Raw genomic sequence first — 18,295 nt, 5'->3', positions numbered from 1 at the left:
AGATGCTGCTTTGTTTACGGGTGTCAGGCATATTTGTGTTTTTGCTTTCGCACAGCTGTCTACTGTCTCTCACTGAGAGGACAGACGCACGCTCCACTTGACTGTCGCGTCTCTCACTCTCTGTTTTTCACATAATGATATTATCCTATATCCTCGCATGTGATTGGCCAAAATATGGAGGGACTCGTTACTGAAAAAAGTAACGCCGTTACTTGTAACGCTGTTATTGCCATCACTGATATTGCCTACCACGAATTTACATTACACTGAAAAAATAATTGATTTCCTTTTTATGATTTTGATGATTATTTGTAAATTATGTGAAAATGTAAATACGTGTCAAACTGTAAGAAATTCTTGTGGGTAAATGTATATGAATGTTATCAGCACGATGTTCATGGAGGGGTACTGCAGAACACACCGTGACTGACTCACAATACAGCGCTGTGTGTGCGTCTCAAGGTTTTAAATACTTCATATAAAGATCGTTTCTCTCAGTGGTGTCACCAGACAAATCTGGCAAAATGGAGAAAACCCCAGCAGCCAACAATGGGAAGGACAAACTCCCTTTTATCAGGAAGAAACTGTGCAGCTAACTCAGCCAACTTAATATTGTTCAAAGTTTATCATCACGGTTTAATCTTAATGACCTTACACAGGAGCATCTACAATTGTCTGTTAGTGTATTTTGTTTGGAATTTTAGGTTTCTTTCTCTCAATCCTTTTTCTGTTTATAACTTTTTCACAAAAAGAAACGATTCTCATTCTTTAAACAGAAAGAAGAGCACAGAACAAAGTGAAGCCCACTGTGCAGCCTGTAACACCGGACACATCCACCTGCAGCTCCACCCCTCCGTCCTGACACCTCTCGCCTTTTCTGCTCGACCTGCTTTAGACTGCAGGCTGTCTCGCCGCTCGCGTCCATAACTCTGCACATCTTCGGCCTGTGGGAGGGGTCGTATCCATAGCAACTTTGTTGCTGTGAGGCGAGATTCTCACACAGGCTGATGAAGTAGTTCCACTTCAGTCACACAGTTATAGTTGTAAAAATCAGGTCATTTATTTCCTCAGCCCACATTATGAAATCTCTGCTATAAGTTAGCTATTTACAAGATCATTCAAGCCCTCCACAAAATCCATCACGATCATCTTTAGAAATGATTATTTACACAGTACAAAACATCCAAACACCAAAGCCCCTCCCTGCTGCACACAAAACAAAAACATCTTCTTTTAACCACAATAATTGTGCATTTTTTTACATGTTAATAATCCTGCCTCCAACCCCACCCCGATTACTAATGAGTCACAGTACTGGTCAGCTACTAAACTCTATATTTCTCATCCAGGCTGTCGGTAAGACGGCGACCCACACATCCTTTAGAGTATCCCAGTGTATGTCAGAGAGTAAATGAAGCCTGTGAGGAGCAAAGCGCTAAAGTTCAGGAGTTCATGCTGGTTTGAAAGCTCAGCACAGAGGAAGGAAACGCCGCCACAGCTTAGGGACGCGAATGGGAGGAAATCCTTTTTTTTTTTTTGCCTTTTCAACATTTTGGTAAATGAAAATAAAATCACCAATGAGCCAAACTGAGCCTGTGCAATCAAAATCACACTTAGGCCAGACGAGGGGTTTGTTTGTGAAGATCCAATAAAACCAAATCAAAGCAAACAGCAGCAGCGAGTCACCACGTCCAAATATTCTTCAAAATGTGCTGCTTGTCGCTCTTTTCCTCCGTTAAACTGAGGACCTTCTTCATCCTGGTCTTTTTCCAGCGGCAGACTAAAAACCACACCCATGATGATGATGATGATGTGACTGAAGTCTAAACTCTTTGGTAAGTCAGCTCATCAGTTTGGCCGAGGACTAAACAGACCTAATAATCTTAAGACTTGATGGGATTCATTTCACAAATGCAATGAGAAAATTAGAAAAGACCTGAGAGCCTGAAAGGACAGAGACAGTGTAAACAACCACCAGGGACAGTTCGTGTTCATCCAGCAGCTCTGGATCAAACTCTTCTGGAGTGTCAGAGCAACCTTCACATTTGGGCCGATGTCAACAGTTAAACCATTTGGGCTTCATTTTGTTGGAGGTACACCAACACCTAGGTGTCAGGTATTCTTCCTCTAAACAGATCTCTCCCAGATGTCTTCACACAGCCACGATGTTATTCATCTCCCATTTCTGAGTGGTTTTACTGGTGTCACAGTCTGATACGAACACTTTGTGAAGCAGATCGGAGCGGTCCAGACATTTTCCTATAAGGAGAATACAGCAGCGGGATTACTGACGGACGCTCACAGGCCACCTACAAAACACACACCAGGGTGGGGACCTCCAGGCCTCAAGGTCCTGCAGGTTTTAGACATGTCTTGAAGTTCTCCAGAGGTCTAGTAATGAACTAATCATGTGATTCATGGTGAGATCTGACACACACAGGCCCTCAAGGCCTGGAGGTCCCCACCCCTGGTCTACACACTAGTGCTGTCCACATGCACTGAGGGACAACTGTGGGAAGGCTGCCCTTTAACAATGATTGGTGTGGACACGATTATTACTGCTGTGAGCGTGCAGGGTGTCACACTGCAGGGTAATGAAAAACAAACCAGAACCTTCTGTGCTGGTCTGGTCTACATTCTGCCCAACACTCACTGCAGGATGTAGACCAGACCAGAGCACGGGCAAACCATGAATGGTGTGTGTGTTCCTGTCTAGCTATCTTTGTGAGGACCCAAAGCTGCATTCACTATACTTGTGAGAACCAACAGTCACTTGTGAGGACACACTCACCGGTCCTCACAAGTTTGAAGGCCTTTTTGAGGCTGTGGTTTTAGTGTCAGGGTTACAATTAGGTTATGGTCAGGTTTAGGATGAGCGTTTGGGCCCCTCCTCCAATTGGAGGCGGGCGGTGCACGGGCCATCCCTCGGTAGGGTGTCTGGGTCCTGGATTGTCCACGGCGTCTGCCATGGTGCACCAGGGTCCAGTCAGAAGTCCATCCAACCATGATGAGTTTTTTAATTGTTGTTTTTGTTTCACCAAATGAAAAGAAATTTTTAACTTTTTAAAAAGTTTTTAAAGAAAGAAAATGAATTGGTTTTGAAAAGAACCTTTTAGTATTTTACAGAAAAAAGAAATCAAATTATAACAAATGAATGTGTGTGCCTATGTGGCGGCGATTCCACCCGTGAAGGTCTTCAGGTCTAGTTACGCACAGTGGAAAGAGGAAACCAGGCTTGCTCTCAGCGACCTGCTCTGTCCGATGGAGAGGAGTGAGCAGAGAGTGCTTCTATTTACACCCTCCCACTTGTACACATCTGTTTTTCAGTTCGAATTTCGTTTTAGAAAGTTCTTAGTTTTTTGGGTAGAATTTCTCCAAATGTATTTTTTGATCACTCCTCACTATCAACAACATGTTTTTAGAAAGATTGTCATTTTTTAACCATGTAAATCATTTTTAATCATGTCTACAGTATTTTTTTAACCGTGTACTTAGTATGTTTAACCACAACTGTATATTTAATTTATGTTTTATTATTCTTAAATGTAATTAATCAATTGAGTTTGTAACTGTAATACTGTACCAATTAGGATTAAAGCCAAATGGAAATTGTAATTAATTGTTATGCAATGATTGGGTTTAGGGCCAAATTATTGGTCCAATTAATTAGGTTTAAGACCAGAATGGTTATGGTTTATCATGTGGGTTGGGGCTTAGTTAAAGAATAGTGTTAGGGCCAGATTAGGGTTAGGGTAAGGGGCTAGGGAAACCATTATGTCAATGACGGTCCTCACTAAGATAGCTGAACGGGCTTTTGTGTGTGTGTGTGTGTGTGTGTGTGTGTGTGTGTGTGTGTGTGTCTGTCTGTCTCTGTCTGGCACCAAAAGCACTTCTGAGGCTGAAGTAAATGATGCGAACAGCAGCTGACTCCATGTGTGATAAAGCCAAAAGTGCCTTTGATGATGAGAAAAGATGAGTTAAAATGCCAGTGCAGTCCTTTACCTGTTGGCACATGAGTGAATCGATGCAGATCCTGCAGACACAGACGGGAAAGGAGAGAAAAAAAGGCAGTAAATTCAGCTTGTGTCAGAGATTTTCTGCCTCCTACATGTTGGTGTGATCTCAGTGCTTCCAGCCTCCACACGCTGCTGAGCAAACATCTAAAGACCAACACTACATCCATCTTATGATCTGTGTGTGTCTCACCTTGAAGTACTTCCACTCCATGTGCTGGTTGGTTTCACAGTGTGTGATGATGATAGCAGACTTGTCGCCTCCTATGGTCAGGCACTGATCATACTGCATCAGCTGGTTGGCTTCATTGATGCGGAACAGCTACACAGAGTTCAGGGTGAAAAACCAGAGTCAGGATCTGGACACCTAACGTAAAGCCTGCCTCCATCCTTTCTGTGACACGAGGCAGGAGAGCACACTCATGGAGCGATAAGGAGCCCAAGCTTTCATCTACAGAAGCAGCCAGCTGTCCCTTTAACCCACTGATCACAGTAACACTGGCTCATGTCGTCACACCAGAGGAAAACAAAGAGCCACGTCACGTGTGACAGTGTTTAATTACCTGGTTTCCACCCATCCTGTGGCACGGGCCCAGCTCTACATTCCCTCCGTTAGTGTGTCCCATGCTGTCGATGCAGTAACTGGTGTCGAAGCCCCGGATCTGCAATCACAGGGACAGTGAAGCATGCTGTGTGTGAAACATGTTTATGCATCTTTGTGAGGACCAAATACTGGCAGGCTTGTGGGGACCAACAGCCCTTATGGCAGTGGTGTCCAAACTCCAGGCCTCAGGCCGGTGTCCTGCAGGTTTTAGATGTGTCCTTAATCCAACACAGCTGATTTAAAGGCTAAATGACGTCCTCAACGTGTCCTGAAGTTCTCCAGAGGCTGGTAATGGACTAATCCTGTGATTCAGGCGTGTTGACTGAGGGTGAGATCTAAAACCAGCAGGACACCGGCCCCCTCGGCCTGGAGTTGGCCAAGCCTGCCTTATGGGGACTAAACGCCCGTCCACACGAGTGGGAAGACAGTTTTGAAACTCAAAATGTGGTTTTAGGGCCACAGACAGGGTTATGCATTCATCTTTAATGGTTAGGGTGTGCGGCTAGGGAAAGCATTATGTCCTCACTATGATATCAAAACGAGAGTGTGTGTGTGAGCACGCCTACCTCCCCCCACTCTACATTTTTAGGAGGAAGTGGGTAGTGCTGTGGAATGTCGTATGCTATTTCCTCCATGAACCACTTGAAACTTTTGCATCGATGCTCCTCCCTGCAACAAGCAAACATGAGATCAGCTGTGTGCTTAGCAGCTAAAGATGAATTCAGACAGAAAAACGCTTCATCCTCAGGTCACATAGTCCTGCATGTTATTTACTGCACACCTGTAACACACCACTTTAAAACATTTACGCTACAGCATGATAGAGGGTGCATGCGTAGCCACATCTTTCTGAGCACAGTTGGAGGTCAGTGTTTAACGTTTCCACAGCGATGGAGTGAATTTGTGTCAAAAGCACAACAAACCTTTATATGATCGTACCCACATTAAACAGTTTTCCCTAAATGAAGACCAACTCGTCGACTGCAAATCATACAATCACACTGCACAGCTGAAGGAATACATCCTGGGGAAAGTCAGTCAGTGCTACACTATGTTCTGAGTGGGCGTTCACTCAGTAAAAAGGTAGAAGAGTGGTTTTTGTGCACCTGAATCGTTTAAGGTCACTGATGTCTCCGTAGGCCAGAGTCAGAGTTTCAGGGCGGCTGGCGTAGAAGTAGTCCTTATAGTCGTCCCACCAAACCTCCACCACACGAACATAGTTCTGCAAACACAAATACAACACATGTAGATGAAGTACCATCCCTTTCATGACAGAGTGATTGCATAGGTGTAGCGGTGACTGTGGGCAGAAGGGCAAAAGCATGCATCTGCTATTGGACCTGGCTCCATGCATGCAGGTGGAGGGCCAGATGGCAGCAACACCTCCTTTGTGTAGACAGAAACTTGGAAATGCAGGACTCTGTGGAAACTTGAAACAGAAGATGTGCACTATACAAGTTTCCATCCATTCACACGTTTGTCTGCTTTCACCTTGAGAGTAGGCGAGGATCCAACATGTGCTGGCGGAGGGTTGCCTTGCCATCCCTGAAGTCTGTAGATGTGGCCGACGCGAGAACAGGGCACAAAGAGCAGCTGGCCACCACACTGCCAGATCTGGACCAGCATACAGAGTCACAGTAACCATGATGTCTTTACAATGTGCAGGGATGAACATAAACTGGACAATTCAAAGTCTACCTTGTAAGATATTTCAAAATTCTCCCCTCCCCATATCTGCAGTCCAGGGTCGTACAGTCCCAGCTCAAAGAAAAAGTCTCTTTCTATAGCAAAGAGACCTCCTGCCATGGCTGGAGACCTGCAGGTATAAAGAAACAGTCCTCAGCCCGAAACAAGCTTCCATCTCTTTGTAATCATGTGACTCTACGCGGTCAGTCCCTCTGCTGACGTGATAATGAACAAGTGACACTGACAGAGACATGAGTGAAAGACAGCAGGAGGACGAATGAAAATGTGAAGACAGAAAGGAGTGATGGTGCCCCAGTCCGAGCCCAGTTCACACCAGAAGCTCACCCACAGACCCCACAAATATCCCAAAGTCCCACGGCCTTCAGCTCGGGACTCAACCCACCTTAGGCAACGCAGCCGCCAAGACCACTTAAAGGAAAGAAGGAGGCCTTTCAGACAGACTCAGGGTAAGAGACACCTGAGAGGAAGCTGTGCTACACTGAACAAAGAAGAGTCAACAACAAGCTCCTCCCCTCCAGTGGGTGGAAGATAGATGTGTGCAGCGATTCCCCAAAAGCAGACACCTAAACAATGACTCATACTCATGACGTTACCTCTACACAGGCACAGCTGACATGACCTTAAGATTAGCATTTTCTGTTAAGGTGAGGCTGCTCTACTCCTACTGTGAGCCCTGTGAGAAATGACCGGGACACGTCCACACGAGTTAGGAATGACTGTGTGTACCTATAAGGCTCAGTCTGAGTTTTTCTCAGCTTATGCTCCCTGGCTCCCAGAGGGATTCTCTTCCACAGCATGCTCCAATCCCAGGCGCCTCTAGCAAAACCGTTGCTGTCTCCTCCACCCTGGGGCTCAAAGGTGAACGTCTCGCCGTGGACGGAGTCGATCAGAGGCACCGTACACACCGTTCTGACACAGAGGGCCACGCATGCAGCATACGTGGAGAGGAGGGGTGTACATGAAGGGGATGACAGCAGTGCCAGGAAAAACACACAGACAGACACAGGGAAAGGTGCCACGCGGGGTGGGGGTGGAGACACAAACAGAACAGAGGTCAGTTTAACAAGCTGGTGCGTTGTGTGTACCGGTAAGGCTGGGTGGTGTGCGCTCTCTTGGCCTTCTCTCTCTGGCTAAGCGGCACTCTCTTCCAGAGCAGGCTCCAGTCCCACGCTCCTCTAGCCAGGCCGTCCTCGTCTCCGCCTTGCTGGGGCTCCATACTGTACTCATTACCATCTATATAGTCTATCAGCGGCACTGTGCATACTGTCCTACATACACATAAACACACACAAGCCTTTGGATGTGCCGCTTTTCAACAACAGCGCTGTAAAACCAGAGTAAAGGAGTGTGTGGCTCAGAGCGTAGAAGTGATGCAGCACAGCAGACGATCTAGAGGCGCGCAGACTGAGCAGCCACGGTGGGACGACGACGCGTCCTCGGAGCGCCGTCAGACCTTTCTGATACAGAAAACTGATTAAAAAGCATAAAATGTCAAAGGACTGGTGGAGGGGAGGCCCTAACTCACCGAGGCTCCATCAATACAGCTCCAGGCACTCAGCCACTGATCAGCCATAAGATTAAAACCATCTGTGCCACATTGTTGAGCCATTTTTAACATTCAACAGTTGGATCCATATTATTCTGGTGATGTGTTGGTTTTCAATCAGAGCCATCTCATATCCAGATTATATTATGTGTAGATGATATCGCAGAACTGAAAAAGCAACAGGACACCGACTCAGACGGCTTCGCGGTTAGCGAGGCCGGTTCGCTCATCTGTCCAAGACACACTACAGAGCTGCAGGTCATCACATTTCATATCTTTTTCTTAATTTAAAAATAAAATCTTAAATTTGACTTTATGATAGTTCAGTCCGTGACTTTTGAGCCTCTAAAATGCGTCTGTTTTGCGTCTTTGTGCGAATCTGCTGCTGCGATAACAAACTCACACAAACACAATTTGTGCAATTTCCCTTTGGGGGTCAATAAAGACAGCCGACTAAATTATTCAGCAGGTTGACTCAAAGCCCTCGAATTACAGCTGAAAGTCTGCACGTCGTGATTTGATTTCACATCGATCACACGGGAGCAACATTACAAATAATGTCGTAATAATAACGTCTGTATGTCTGAGTTCACGTCATTGAACAGGACGTGCAAACAGAAAAACTGAAACTGTCACAGCAGTGCTGAAAAACAACAAGCTGCAGGTTAACAGACAGCACAGCTTCACAACCACGACAGCTGTGATAACATGAGGCTACACTGTGTGTGTGTGTGTGTGTGTGTGTGTGTGCGCGCGCACTACCTGTCCTTTGAAATGGGAGCGATCAGTGGAGCGTACCAGTTGATCCCGACCTCACAGTGAGCATCCAGGTAGACCAGCACCTTTAAAAAGGAAACCCTTTGAAATGTGATGCTGCAAAGCTGAGCCTCTGTCTAAATGTTGCTCCACGCGTTCACTGACATCCTGAAATATGACAGCAGCTCCGACTCCTGGGTCACGAAATCTGCCGACTCGTGAGAATTCTTCCTTCTCTTGCTCAGAAACATAAGGACCAGTTCATTGTGGCTTGATGTCAGCAGCAAAAACACACAACGCCTTCAGAGCAGGTTTGCATCTGCAAATCTGGCGTCACATGACACAAACGAGGGTTTAACTGCAGGCATGTTTAAGGACAGATGAAGCGCCGTGTCTGTTGGTAAAATTGTCACAAACACGGTGTCCACTCTTGCTGGCTGTGACCTCCAGTCACACTGTGACAAACCTCAAAGTGTTTTTTCTCCAGCATGTTTAAACTTCACGTTACAAAGACGAGGCCTGCCTCCTGTTCTCTGCAGTTTGAAAATGAGAAACTAAAAGTTCTCACTCTGCTGATAGATTAGTCGTGTGTGGTTTCATCCCTGTTAGAGCCAGAACGACTGGCCCTCTGCAGCTGTTTGTGGACGCTCCTCTGCACTGTGTTCGTGTCCTCTCTACATGCTTTTCTCCCGCCTGTCAGCTGATCTCCCATCAGTTGTCTGAGTTCTTTTATTCAGCTTGTCGGACTGTCGGTGATGCAGAGGATCACTGACAGGACTGCTGGTGCCATTCGGCACTTTTACAAATCAGTTATTGACACTTATTTAAAGATGGGAGCCCAGTTTACTTTCTTACTATATGAAATTGTTTCTGCAGTAATAAAGTGTACATACAAAACAAAACAGTTACATCACATGGAACCAAAATCTCTGCGGAAAACTGCAGCAGTGCCAGAACGTAAGAACTGAGCTGGAACGGTTTCCTGTCTGCAGCGGCCGCACGTTGGGATCTCTTCAGAGGCGATGTTGTACATTTAACACAGAGTACTCTTACACACTACACACAGTACGTCACTGTGTTTATTTTAAATTCTGATCAGTTCGCTAATTAAAAGTCTAAGAGACATCGTCAGCATTAGAGAGGAAAAGCAACAGTGGCGTCACATGGTACCTGTCCTTTGGTGGCCTTCTTGGCTCCAATGCTCCTGGCCTGTATTAATCCTTCCCTCTTCTCATTCCTGAAGAGTTTGACGAGGCCGTTCCACTGCTTGATGTACTCCTCCAGGCGCTCCTTCAGATGGACTGCAAGTGCATTGGTTAGCCAGCATTAGTACACGCGTTTGGACCAATGAGCATTTGAGAAAACAGTTTTGGTTTGCTGACAGACGAATGCTGGAGTAAAGACACGAGCTGGTGATTGTTAGATTTGTATTGTTGATTGTCATTTATGCTTAGAAATATCTACTCATATATGCTTAGAGTTGTATAATCAATGTCATGTTGGTAGATTCTTAGGAGTCTGCAAAGGCATCGTGTGCACTGCAGAGTCCTCTGGCATCCACACCCTGGCAGCTGGGGAGAGGTCTACCTCGTTTTATTGTTTCATGGCAGGATAAACGTAGCTGTGTCAGTTTTAGTCTGAGTGCCTTTAGTTTAGATGGACCGCTGGACTTCCAGACCAGCAGGTTTAGGGAAGTCTTTATGGGGTCACACTCTGACCACACACGCACGCACACACACACACACACACACACAACTCTTTGTGTGTATGAATACGTCGTATGTTAATGAACCTATGTATATTCATGTGACCTCGATAAAAGAGCAGTGTTACGGGGGAGCGGACGAGAGCGACTGAGGTCAAGCGAAGGAACGGCGCTTGTCGTGGTTCTCTCCCTCATGCATGAGTAACACGAAGAACTTTGCCTACTTGTGTGTTGCTTTTGCTGTGTAGTTGAATTGTCTTGGACGTTCCAGCGAATGGGTTTAAGCTACACACCTATCAGTGATGTGTTCCCACATGCGTGCTGCACACAGCACCAGCTGATTGATATGTTCATGGCTGTTAGCAGCTGATCACACAGACGTTTCTATCATAGGTAGGTTTCCTTACATTCCACTAAGTTAGAGTTTAGCACTCCAGCCTAGTCAGACAGCATTAGCTAACTTAGCTAGCATGAGTCAGCTGTGCAGCTTGTCTGGTCCTCCTCTCACTTTCATGTCCCTCTCTGATGCTCCACAGCTGAGTGCAGCGTGCTGTAGCGAATACACTGACATGTGTCCGTGCTTTGTTTCTCTACAGTCAGGTTGTTAGCCTCTGTCTTCTCTGTGCTGCGTTCTGGCTCCACTGGGGGATTACAGCCGCCCACGTGGACGTCTGAGGAGCGTGCACAGACATGATGGTAACACCATGTGACACCTTGCCTCTGACCACAGACTGCAGCAGACAGCACCACGTGAACCAACAGGACGGCCTTTGCAGGTGATCATTAACAGCATGATGGAAAAAGGAGGCTGTTCACAGTGGAACCAACACGCATCTAAAATGATGTTTTTAAACAGACCCACCTTTGTTACTGAAGTCATCTATCAGGACAATCTCAGCCAGGTACCTGCGAGGAGTCCTCTTGATGACACTGTGGACAGTCCTCATCAGCGTTGACCAGCCTTCGTTATGGAAGACTATCACCACGCTGGATGTGAGCAGTCTGTCGTCGTAGTGCCAGTACTTACACCTGCACAGAGGACACGGTGTGCCATGAGAAACCTAGTTGCTGCACAGCGTAGTACAGCCTCGCTGCACCAACGCAACTCCTACACGGTAAAACTTGTTGAAACTGTGCATCGACACTGTGACACAGGCGCCGTCTAACAGTCCGACGCTTCAGCTCTGCATCCATCAGAGCGCGAGTGTGTGAGCGCCAGGTTAAAGTTCGAAGGCACAGAGAAAGCATGTGCACAATGTGTGTGAGAATGAGGCTAACGGTGCATTTCAGTCCACGGCAGCAGGACCCATAGCCTGAGTCTTGTGTTAATGTTCCTTTCACACTAGGGCTGCTCAATTAATCGAATTTTAATCTCGATTACGATCTGGGCTTTCAACGATCATTAAAAATTATTAGCCCCTCCCTCGTGCTTTACTCTTGCGCTGCTCCGTGTGGCAAATCGAGCGCACCTCTCTGCGTTTCGAACACGTGTCACAACAATTAAGAGCAGCGGTCTCAACACATTGTTATTGTTAAATAAATATCGTCAAATAATCGAGATCTCAATTTCAGTGAAAACAATCATGATTATCATTTTTGCCACAATCGAGCAGCCCTAGTTCACACCGACTCGTACATGCAGAAACAAACACAAGAACATCATTCACCGAATTAGTTTGCAGCCTGTACGAGGATCTGAGTGGAAGCATTTATGTTCTCACTTCAACTGAGCGATAAAGTCAGCAGCGTCAATTGAAAAGGCTGTGAGGCAGCACCTGTGTCACGCTACACTCTGCCAAAGGTGTCGTGTTAGAAATCGGCCACAGTGATTTGGTCATCACGCCCATTTCTGCACTCAGAACACAGGATACGGCGTACTTAATGATGTGTCGCTTTTCTGTTTACGAGAAACACATTGTGAACACGTGTCTGCACACGCGGCATGATTCAGTATCATTTCCTGATTGATCCCTGAGTGAGGTTACAGGAGGACGATCGGTGTTAGGCTTACTGCCCGTTTCCTGTGGCTATTGAAGTTTATCTCCTGTAACATTAATCAGGTTGATGTGACTGCAGGACAAAAGATGGCAGACATGCATTCAGTGGAAGCAGTACTTACTCTTCGTGGCGTATGTCATTGATTGTTCTGTCCAGTGAAATCATGTCACTGGCAACCATGTTGAAGCCAAACTCTTTGATGGAGGCCTGAACCGAGTCTTTGTACTCTGGACCCAGGACAAACGGCTTAGCGCCCTCTCCGGGTCCACCGGGGACCCCTGGAGGTTCAGGCTCCTTAGGCTCAAAATTTCCCAGGATACCTTTCTTCAGGACGGGGCTAGTGTAGGCGTGTGTGTGAGGTCCGAATGTCACATACTGCTGTTGAATCACCTGCTTCTGGTTGGATTGCTCCTTTGAATCCTTGGGAAGGTCGGCCCCTCCTGAACACAAACCAAGAGATGACACAGGACCACAGCATACAAGTGCTAAGAAAGTTAGACTTTAAGTCTTTGGCAGGAGAAAACACCAAAACCACTGTCAGGGCTGATGTTAATTAGCAGTGATTACAGACCAACAAACAATCACTAATGAGGATCATCTTCTGTCAGCTGCTCCACAGCAGACTATCTCCCTATCCCAGCATCCCCCTGCATCTCCTCCTTCACTACATCCATGAACTTCCTCTGAGGTCTTCCTCTTGCCCTCCTGCTCCGTCTTCATCACCCTGTGTCCAGAACATCCACCCTCCCTCCTCTGCACATGTACAAATCCTCCTAGCCTCTCTGATTGACTCATGTCTAATACAGGAGGTATACACCAGTATTGGTGATTTAAATACAGTAATACCGTGGGCTGTCACTTTGATAGTCACCCGCTTTGGCCACAGTCAGGAAAAAACAAGCCAGTCCTCACCGTGTTTCAGTCTGATGGAGTCGAGGTCGACCTCCACCCCCTCCACATGAGGCCAGGGCATCACAGGCTTAAACTGCTCTGCAAGGTCACCTTTGGGCAACAAGCTGTCATCCTGCATGATGAAACACAACAGACATGGATATTAAACACGTGTGTCCTACACTGAAATACAATGCAGCTCATTTTAAACATTCACAGAGTTAATGCAGCCAAGACACAGCGAGTCTGTCTGCGCGCCACGCTGGTCACAAACACGAGCGAATCAAAACCAAACACACCACAAACAAACAAACTCGAAAGGTTCTGCAGAGAAAAGCACATCAATATCATTACTGTCCTGTTCTAGATGTTAAATTCTGATAATCAAACGTGATTCAAACATATGGTTAGTGCACAAGATCCTAAATAAAGTTGCTCCACTGCAGTTACCAGGTCCACCACAAGGGGGGGCTGTGCTTCCAAGTGTGCGGAGACTTCAGCTCTTCTGTCATGATGTGAACTAATGGATTGTCGGCATTAATCATTAATCATTTTGTTTTGTGCTTTATGGGATTGTATTTATATGTTTAATATTCTGATATCTGGTAGTGTGTGTGTGTGTCTGTGTGTGTGTGTGTGTGTGTCTGTTAGTGTGTGTGTCTGTGTGTGTGTGTGTGTCTGTGTGTGTGTGTGTGTTAGTGTGTGTGTGTGTGTTAGTGTGTCTGTGTGTGTGTTAGTGTGTTAGTGTGTTAGTGTGTGTGTGTGTGTTAGTGTGTGTGTGTGTGTCTGTGTGTTAGTGTGTCTGTGTGTGTTAGTGTGTGAGTGTGTGTGTGTGTTAGTGTGTGTGTTAGTGTGTCTGTGTTAGTGTGTGTGTTAGTGTGTCTGTGTGTGTTAGTGTGTGTGTCTGTGTGTTAGTGTGTGTGTTAGTGTGTGTTAGTGTGTGTGTTAGTGTGTGTGTGTGTGTTAGTGTGTGTGTGTTAGTGTGTGTGTGTTAGTGTGTCTGTGTGTGTTAGTGTGTGTGTGTGTGTGTCTGTGTGTTAGTGTGTCTGTGTGTGTTAGTGTGTGTTAGTGTGTGTGTGTGTGTTAGTGTGTGTGTGTGTGTTAGTGTGTGTGTTAGTGTGTCTGTGTGTGTTAGTGTGTGTGTCTGTGTGTTAGTGTGTGTGTTAGTGTGTGTTAGTGTGTGTGTGTGTGTGTGTTAGTGTGTGTGTTAGTGTGTGTGTTAGTGTGTCTGTGTGTGTTAGTGTGTGTGTGTGTGTGTTAGTGTGTGTTAGTGTGTCTGTGTGTGTTAGTGTGTGTGTCTGTGTGTTAGTGTGTGTGTTAGTGTGTGTGTTAGTGTGTCTGTGTGTGTTAGTGTGTGTGTGTGTGTGTTAGTGTGTGTTAGTGTGTCTGTGTGTGTTAGTGTGTGTGTCTGTGTGTTAGTGTGTGTGTTAGTGTGTGTGTTAGTGTGTGTGTTAGTGTGTCTGTGTGTGTTAGTGTGTGTGTGTGTGTGTTAGTGTGTGTGTTAGTGTGTCTGTGTGTTAGTGTGTGTGTTAGTGTGTGTTAGTGTGTGTGTGTGTGTGTTAGTGTGTGTGTTAGTGTGTGTGTTAGTGTGTCTGTGTGTGTTAGTGTGTGTGTGTGTGTGTGTGTTAGTGTGTGTGTGTGTGTGTGTGTGTGTTAGTGTGTGTGTGTGTGTTAGTGTGTGTGTGTGTGTGTGTTAGTGTGTGTGTGTGTGTGTGTTAGTGTGTGTGTGTGTGTTAGTGTGTGTGTGTTAGTGTGTGTGTGTGTGTGTGTGTTAGTGTGTGTGTGTGTTAGTGTGTGTGTGTGTGTGTCTGTGTGTGTTAGTGTGTGTGTGTGTGTGTGTTAGTGTGTGTGTGTGTGTGTGTTAGTGTGTGTGTGTGTGTGTGTGTGTCTGTGTGTGTTAGTGTGTGTGTGTTAGTGTGTGTGTGTGTGTTAGTGTGTGTGTGTGTGTGTGTCTGTGTGTGTTAGTGTGTGTTAGTGTGTGTGTGTGGTGATTTAAACTGTAGCTTTTCCTTTTGTGTACAGTCCCTGAAACCAAATCCAAAGAAAAGAAACACAAACACAGACATCTATACAAACAATGAGGTGTGTGCGTTGACTGTGTGACAGCAGGGTCAGGCTCCAGCATCCCCGGGCCGACCTGGGTGACTGGATTACATACAGCTGCTCGCAGGCTCGGTGACCCACCTGCTTCAGCAGGGAACAAAGCTGCTCGTGTAGCACGTTAACCTAAGATGATGAGAGCCTGTTCCTACTTCTTCATGGACTCGCTCAGCCAGATCTGCAGCTCCGCACGTGTAAAACCGACTGAATGTGAGCAGCTCTCAAACCTCAGCACGCCAACAAAGAAATAAACAAGTTGGTCATAAATGTGTAAGAGCATGTGTTGGTCAGCTTGCTTCAGTCTTCCCTCATTCACAGAAGTCAGCGATGGATTTTTGCAGCGTCTGTCTAAATTGACAACGCAGAATAAACCCCGCCTCCCCCTTGTTTGATGATCTGGTCTGGTCCAGGTTCAGCCCTTCCGAGCTGATGTTAAACAGCCAAGCAGACGGCGAGGTGTGTTTCAGAAGAAGACACACCGGTGGAAACTAAACTCCTAGTGAAGGAAGCTGCTGGACTTCCTCAGCGTTAGCCAGTTTACCTTATTTCTATTAGAAAAATAATGTTTTTGTGTTTAGCCAACACTTAGTGGGTGCAGGCACACTCTTTGTGCATGTGTGTACTAAATCATGTATCTGCCTCACTGCTGCCAGGACACACAAATCAAACCTCAGACTGTCCCACACTCACTCCCGACACTGAAGGAGCCCCACTGATATCTGAAGGAGCACAGGAGCTCATTGTTCGTCTATGCACTGTTTATTTAGTAATAATAAGACCTTATGGTTATAGCCCACATAAACAGTTTTGCACGCTGCCTGTGACTGCTGCCTTCAGCAAGCTAAATCAGATGAAACCCTGCTAGAGTTGGCCATGAAGGTGAACCGCTCTGAGGGGTCACGGTTCATGGAGACAGAGGTTCTCTCACCCTCAGTACAAACCACCAGGTGGCGCATTACCCAGTGTTGAAGGTTGGTGGCAGGCCCAGACGGAGACGACACACCACAGCAGGTACATGACTACAGGTGGGTTTCATAAGCAGCCCGTGTTAAAAATTAAATATCACCAGTAGCTGCAAACAGCTGTGATCGCTCCGTTGATCCTTCACTAGCAAACTGTGACACAAGCTGGCAGAGAGGCAGCAGTCCTGCCTGAAGCTCACAGCACAGCCTCAGCGCAGCATACCGAAGACCATAGCAGGGAGTCTGTGATGGGTGCTGCCCGTTAGCTGTCTAACATCACACTGTTCAAGAGACTCGGTGTGATGTTGACACCAACAAGAAATGAGCAGAGTTGAATCCATGTTCAGAGAGAGGCACAGCACCCACACAGCCTCTCTGCACCAGGCTGGTGTCGGTCAGCCGTGGCAGGATTCATTTACTGCCCTAAAATTGCTAATACACTAATACTCCACTAGGCCAGCATTCAACAACACCCTACAGTAACTGTAAGTATGGATGAATTATCAGCAAAGTATCAAAAATAACTCCTTTTTAGTACTTTGAGCATTTGTGGGGAAAATTCCTGGAAATGGTCCAACCCCCCATCCATCCACCACCACCACAGCAACTGTCATCATGTGTATCAATATACACTCATGTGGCAAAAACAACTGGGATACGTCTTTTGTCCATATAGCCCAGCCCTGTAGAGGTGACACCATTTCTGTGGCAGCCGCCTTACACCAGATCCAATAACGGTGTGAAACCCTGCACCAGTCCCCTCTACCTACACCTGCCTCCAGCCAAAGAGGCAGACAATGTCCTGAAGACATGACAACAGATGGTGCAGCCTGTCTGTCTCCTGTGTTTGACAGCGCTGTAAGACTGGTCAGGGCTTCAGGACACCTGTTCTGGCACAAATAAAGAGGACGTACTGGACACTTGTCCTCTGACAACACCAGCGTGACTGTGCAGAGCCTACACCATTAAACAGCTGCAGACACGGGACACGACACGTAAAGGTGTCCCACTGTGGGCTGCGGCGTGCACACAGATCTGCCTCTGAGGTGTGACTGAGGCACCGGGAGCTGCTGAAGCCTCCATCAAAGCGCCAGAACACGTCCCCGGGACCGGGTCCACGCAATCTCCACACGGGTGCCCTTTCTTACATAACCCAAAAAGGATCTGCGTTTCCGGTTGGAATTGAACCAACAACCTCCCGCCGGCCATGACCGTGTGGCTCAGTGGCACACTGGTCTTATGTCTACATGCAATCATTTGAATACCTTGCAGAAAAACCGCAATACCGGAACAACTTTTACAACCCACTTCCGCCTTTGACTCCAACATGGTGACATATGCGGATATGAATGCTGGGAGCCACGGTGCTGTCAGCAGCAGCGACTGTACAGCTAGAGTCCAGACCACAGCGTCCGCTGACTGCCCAACACACACACAGTGCAACAGCGTGTCATAACTGCTCACACGCTAACACTGATGTGGCTCAGAGCCTGTTGTGTACTCACCCTTTTCTCAAACGGGCTGTCTCTGTTGGCTTTGGGGGTCAGGGTGGACCAGAGCACCAACAGGCCCAGAAACGTGCCGATGACCAGCAGGCTCCGCAGAATGAATCCCACTTTGAGCCTCATGTTAGCAGCAGCCGCTACGCTGCGTTAGCTTCAAGTTAGCACGGGAGCTAAGCAGCTAACAGGTCGCTAGCTTGTGCTGAATGTTGAACAGGCTCCTGCTGACGCAGCGACCTCCGCCTCCACTACACCGACACGCCGTGCCTCTCCATGCTAGGAACAGTTTCTTCTTCTTCGGTTGTTTCTCGGTCGTGTCCGGCTCTCTGAGGCGCCGTGTAGATGTAGACGCAGTACCACCACCTGTGGGGCTGTGCTGCTGCACGGACGACAATGCTGGTAGGCTGTGGTCTCCACTGCTGACAGGCTCACGCACGGGCTTAAAAGCAGGTATTACTGGGTGTGGAGACAAACAAGAGGTCGGTCCTGTCTGGTTTGTTCGTCATTAGGA

General features: G+C 46.9%; 1 protein-coding gene and 1 long non-coding RNA gene across 4 annotated transcripts in view; one reads left to right on the top strand and one right to left on the bottom strand.

The window, feature by feature from the left end:
• The window catches only part of LOC309708693, a 60,987-nt gene that overhangs the window by 6,308 nt on the left and 36,384 nt on the right, over positions 1-18,295 (top strand). The window lies entirely within an intron of this gene.
• galnt7 (UDP-N-acetyl-alpha-D-galactosamine: polypeptide N-acetylgalactosaminyltransferase 7) lies at positions 1,036-18,282 on the bottom strand. Of its 3 annotated transcripts, XM_082536930.1 has the most exons (16): positions 17,788-18,282; positions 13,242-13,353; positions 12,451-12,769; positions 11,194-11,360; positions 9,797-9,927; positions 8,633-8,712; positions 7,410-7,592; positions 7,051-7,233; positions 6,316-6,433; positions 6,109-6,231; positions 5,724-5,839; positions 5,184-5,286; positions 4,577-4,675; positions 4,207-4,335; positions 4,003-4,033; positions 1,036-2,259 (listed from the first exon to the last, which is right to left on the bottom strand). In XM_082536930.1, the coding sequence occupies exons 1-16, from the start codon at positions 17,908-17,910 to the stop codon at positions 2,153-2,155; spliced, it is 2,124 nt and encodes a 707-aa protein (XP_082393056.1). In that variant the 5' UTR covers positions 17,911-18,282; the 3' UTR covers positions 1,036-2,152. The 3 variants fall into 3 exon arrangements, with proteins under 3 accessions (XP_082393056.1, XP_082393055.1, XP_082393054.1); XM_082536929.1 differs by lacking the exon at positions 7,410-7,592 and having other exon boundaries at positions 17,788-18,281; XM_082536928.1 differs by lacking the exon at positions 7,051-7,233 and having other exon boundaries at positions 17,788-18,280.

Source organism: Aulonocara stuartgranti (genome assembly GCF_965226115.1).
Source record: "Aulonocara stuartgranti genome assembly, chromosome: 6".
NCBI lineage: Eukaryota > Metazoa > Chordata > Actinopteri > Cichliformes > Cichlidae > Aulonocara > Aulonocara stuartgranti.
The sequence above is the reverse complement of the archived record's forward strand: the minus strand, read 5'-3'. Positions and strand labels throughout refer to the sequence as shown.

Coding starts and splice junctions, on each gene's coding strand:
- galnt7 (XM_082536930.1), bottom strand. CDS start 17,910: ATGAGGCTCAAAGTGGGATTCATTCTGCGGAGCCTGCTGGTCATCGGC. Junction 7,234..7,409: donor CACACCACCCAGCCTTACCG/GTACACACAACG, acceptor CCTCTGTGTCAG/AACGGTGTGTACGGTGCCTC. Junction 6,232..6,315: donor ATTTTGAAATATCTTACAAG/GTAGACTTTGAA, acceptor ATGCTGGTCCAG/ATCTGGCAGTGTGGTGGCCA.